The 4,877-nt window shown below is 27.9% G+C and overlaps 1 protein-coding gene across 1 annotated transcript; it reads right to left on the bottom strand.

Annotated features, from left to right (window-relative positions):
* Positions 1–3,905: 3,905 nt before the first annotated feature.
* On the bottom strand, positions 3,906–4,623 carry LOC113365378 (NADH-ubiquinone oxidoreductase chain 4-like; the record flags this gene model as incomplete). Its single annotated transcript, XM_026606950.1, is given in 2 exon segments — positions 3,906–3,977; positions 3,979–4,623. Coding segments are annotated over 2 exon segments (717 nt in total), but the record flags the coding sequence as incomplete, so codon positions are not given.
* Between the last annotated feature and the right edge of the window lie 254 nt (positions 4,624–4,877).

Below are 4,877 nucleotides of genomic sequence, written 5' to 3'. Positions count from 1 at the left end.
CAGCACTATGAAGCTTATAGTGAAGTGCATTTATAAAATTCATAAATTTGTATTTTGAGTATTGTTATATGAATTAATATTAAATAATTGTGAAAAAACGCGAAATCTATGCGAACTGGAAGGTCCTTGCCGTCTTCCCCGCCCATTTTTAAAATAAAAAATAGTAAACTACCAGCCTAATGTATTCTAGCCTAATTTTAACTTAATAAATATATCCATGTGTACGTTCTCCAATTCTGTAGGCGATTTTCTGGTTGGTTCTAATCTTGTATGTATCTTCATCTCGTATGGATCTTGATCTTGATACTTTATACCTGATGATAAATCTAGAACAAAGTTATCATTTTTAATATTCATAATATGGTTATATTCATGAACAGTAAAAATTTTGAAGTTTTTGTTATTATTACCAATTGATGCTAAATGAGAGTCGATGATTATATCATCTAACCACTCATTTTATACAAACTGAAGAAATTAATCAATTTAATTGCATATTTACCCAAAAATCCTATAAGATATGATTGACAGCTATCCCTATCATATAAGTAGGGTTTTAGGTAGATATTGAAATCTTTAGCTACACAGTTATCATACAAATCTATTACTAATTCTGCACCAGAGTCGGCAGAGTTATTAGTGTTCAAGCATTTATTTAAAGAAAAAGTGTTTTTCTTGCATAACTGAAATTTCATTATAGGTACTTGCAGCGCTTCATTTTTTGGTCATGGCTCATATCAGACTGATGTAGGCAATTGCCATTTAAATTCTATGAGCCAGCCTTCAGTCAGTTGCTGCATTAAAACAGTGACTGATTTAATTATAAAGCATGCTACACCAAAGTATGTGAATTTTCCTAAAACCTCATCAGAAAGAGATGAAAATAAAAAGAGGTATATGTTACACCACTTCGTGTACATTGAACATGGTCTGTAATATGTTGCTATTTAACAGATTTTATACGAAGTTTGGCATGCCTGGCATTATTGGGTGCATAGACTGCACACACATAAGTATAGTGGCTCCCAAAAAAGATCACCCCGTGGCACCAGCTGCTATTTATATGAATAGGAAGGGCTATTACTCAATTAATATTGAAGTAGTAAGTATTATTTTATTTTGCTTAAGAATTTTGAAGACTAACATGATAATAAATAATATTAGATATGTGATGCCGATGAACGGATATTGTTTGCGAGCAGCAGATATCCTGGCTCCACTCATGATGCAGCCATTTGGAGGTTTCGACAGTCAGAGCCCTGCTAAATCATAATGCTGATGATGGGACATATTTATTGGGCAATTCAAGAATATATTTAATATCGCAAATCAAATAAGGAAAAAAATATATATAGTTGTACATTTGCAGGAGATTCAGGTTACCCTTGGAACATTGCCTACTCACACCATATAGGACGCCAGTAGGCTCTACCCAGGAGAAATACAATAAGTTCCACAAAAAGACTCGCAATGTAATAGAGAGAACATTTGGTGTTGTTAAAAGTCGTTTTCGATGTTTGCATCGTCACAGGACACTGCATTATACACCTGATGTGGCAGGAAAAATTGTGTATGCAGTATTTACTCTGCATAATATATGCAGAGTAAATAATATTCCTCTGGATGAAGAACTGACAGAATATAGTAATGATAGTGGAAATGGTTAGATACCGAATAATTGTATTTCAAATGTGAAGTTAAAATTAATTGATTTTAATATTTCAGAAGTATACAATGAGGCAGATAATATGGCATATAATATCAGAAATTCTTATGCCAGAAGATATTTTTAATACCATATTATTCACTTAAAAAAAAGATTTTATTTTTATAGGTACATGAATGTGATTATTTTAAATAAATAAATAAATATATATATATATAAAGGAATATAAAACAAAATTTATTGGCTGTTAAATCTATTTTTTAATATATCATTGAGAATTTTCAATTGATCGGCTAAGCATTGCAGCGCCTCTGTCTGTTTCTCCATCATGTTAGTAAGAGACTCTGTTTGTCTTTTCAATACGTATTCCATTGAGTTTACGAGGTGATTTAATTCATCTTAAAATAATAAAATGCAGAATGTATCACATAGTAATATAAGTAATATTTAAAATAGAAGAAAAATTATACTTACTATTGCCAGAAGTTCTTCGTCTCTGCATTGGTGGTCTAGGGGCATCATCTAAAAATTCTGGAGGTGGCATTATATCTTCTACCTCAGGATCAACATTAACAGAATCAAGTTCAGCCTCGTTGCTGACAGATTTTTCGATAGGATACTATTAAAGAATTTAATATGTGTATATGTATATATACATAATATATAATGAAAATTACATTTAGTCCAATATCCATTTCCAGATCTGGATGGCCATCAATTGACCCTAGACCCCAAACACCTAAGGCCTTTTGTTCGACCTCTGTCAAGCAATTGGTTAATGCAGGCCCACCTCCTGTTGCTAAAGTATGAGCTTCTTGTTCCTTGCTTTGGCTTTTGTCTGGTTTTTCTAACCCGCAAATATCTATATCAATTTAATAACATATGAATTATCATTTTCAAAAATATAACATACTAGCAACAAAAACTTTTACCTTCATCCAGGATTCAGTAGGCCTATTAGGCCCATGACCACATGAGTTTAACAAATTGGTCAATTCCTCCCACTTTGCACTGAAATAATCCTTGTCGAACGAGGGGCTTAATTTATTAGCAACGAATTGTGGGTTGCTGGTTAAAAAATCAACATATATTTCGTACTGCGCCGGATTAGTTTTTTTGGCTCTTTTCATGTGCGTATCACTGGCCATTTTGTATGTAAAATATATTTATCTAAAAAAATCGTGAACGCTTTTTGACTGGAAGTCCAGTACAAGTATATCCAAAATTGAAAAAACCGTTCGCGTCAGCACCGTAGAGATAGATTATTGCCGATTTCGAGAGTACAAACACAGAGAGCCAACATCAAAAAACCAAAATCTTTGTTCGCTCATGTTACGCCATAACACGATTCATTCTCATAAAATTGGTGCGCCGAGAATAACAAATCTTTAACATACACTTACGCGAGGCATGTTATGCTAACATGCAAGTGTGGTAACAGAGCGTAGCCATGTTAAGGCAGAATCGGTCTATATGTTTTGGTTTGAGATTTATTATTTTTTATTTGTATGTTAAGAAAAATTTGTTGGTTTTTCTCGCATTTTTGTTCTAGAAGTTATCAATTATATATATATATATATATATATATATATATATATATATATATATATATATATATATATATATATATATATATATATGATATGAGTGGAACGAATATTAATTGTTTAATATGAACAAAACAGCACTCAGATTTGTTTATTACACATAATAAAGTCACATCTCCAATTCGATTTATTAAAACAGTTAATATACCAGCATTATAAGATTTAACATTTTGATAATAAACAACTAAACAATAAGAAACTAAACCTAATCCATCTCAACCTAATAAAATTCTAATTAAATTTGGACTAATAATTATTATTATTATAGAAAATACAAATATTAATACTAATAATAAAAATCGATTTTTATTAAAATCTTCTATTATATATCTTTCTCTATACTTAACTACTATTGAAGAAATTATTAATACAAATCTTATAAATATTAAAGATATTCAATCAAATAATATTCTAAAAATAATTATTATAGAATTAATTCTAATAATCTCCCATTCAATAATATAAATTAAATTATTAAAAATAAAATATAAACTCATTACAAATAACACTATTCTTATACTTAATAAATAAATAAATCTTATAAAATATAAATTCTTAATAATTTAAAGTCACTAAACATCTTTGACACCACAAATCAATATTTTAATTAAACTATTTAAATATAAATAAATTATAAATATATCTCTTTTTAAAATTAATAAATTTAATGGAAATCAATGTAAAAATAATAATAAATATTCTCGAACCCTTCCAGAAGAACAAGAATATAATCTTATTCTTCTTTATTCCATGTTGACTATAAGCAAATAAATATAGTCTATACCTTGCTCTTATAAATGAAATTATTATAATTAATACTATTAATATTATTGATCAACTTATTATAGAATTAATCAATATAATTTCACCTAATAAATTTAATGAGGGAGGAGCTGCTATATTAGATCTACATAATAAAAATCAAAATAATGTTATTGAAGGTATAAATCTTATTAAACCCTTATTAATTAAAATTCTTCGTCTTCCTGATCGTTCATAAATAATATTAGAAAGACAAAATATCCCAGAAGAACATAAACCATGAGAAATTATTAAAATAAACCTACCTACAATACCTAATATATTTATGGTAAAAATTCCTCCTAATACTATTCTTATATGAACAACTGAAGAATAAGCAATTAAAATTTTTATATCTCTTTGAATAATACAAATAAAAGATACAATTATTCCTCCATAAATTGAAATTCTCATTATAATTCTATTAATCTTTATAAAATTAATTAATAATAAATAAATACGTAATAAACCATACCCTCCCAATTTTAATAAAACTCCCGCTAAAATTATTGATCCCGCAATAGGAGCTTCAACATGAGCTTTTGGTAATCATAAATGAACAATAAATATAGGTATTTTAAATAAAAAAGCTCTAATAAAAAATAAATATATAAATATATATTTATAATCTAATTCATTTATTAAATATATAAATAAAGTATTATTATATTTATATAACCATATAAATATAATTAATAAAGGTAATGAAGCAAATAAAGTATAAAATATTAAGTATATACCAGCTTGTAAACGTTCTGGTTGATACCCTCAACCTAAAATTAATAATAACGTTGGAATTAATC

Source organism: Ctenocephalides felis, unplaced genomic scaffold, assembly GCF_003426905.1.
Source record: "Ctenocephalides felis isolate EL2017-DRISC unplaced genomic scaffold, ASM342690v1 CF-g0.4_SCAFFOLD_00959, whole genome shotgun sequence".
Lineage (NCBI taxonomy): Eukaryota > Metazoa > Arthropoda > Insecta > Siphonaptera > Pulicidae > Ctenocephalides > Ctenocephalides felis.
This window is presented reverse-complemented; position numbering and strand designations above follow the sequence as displayed.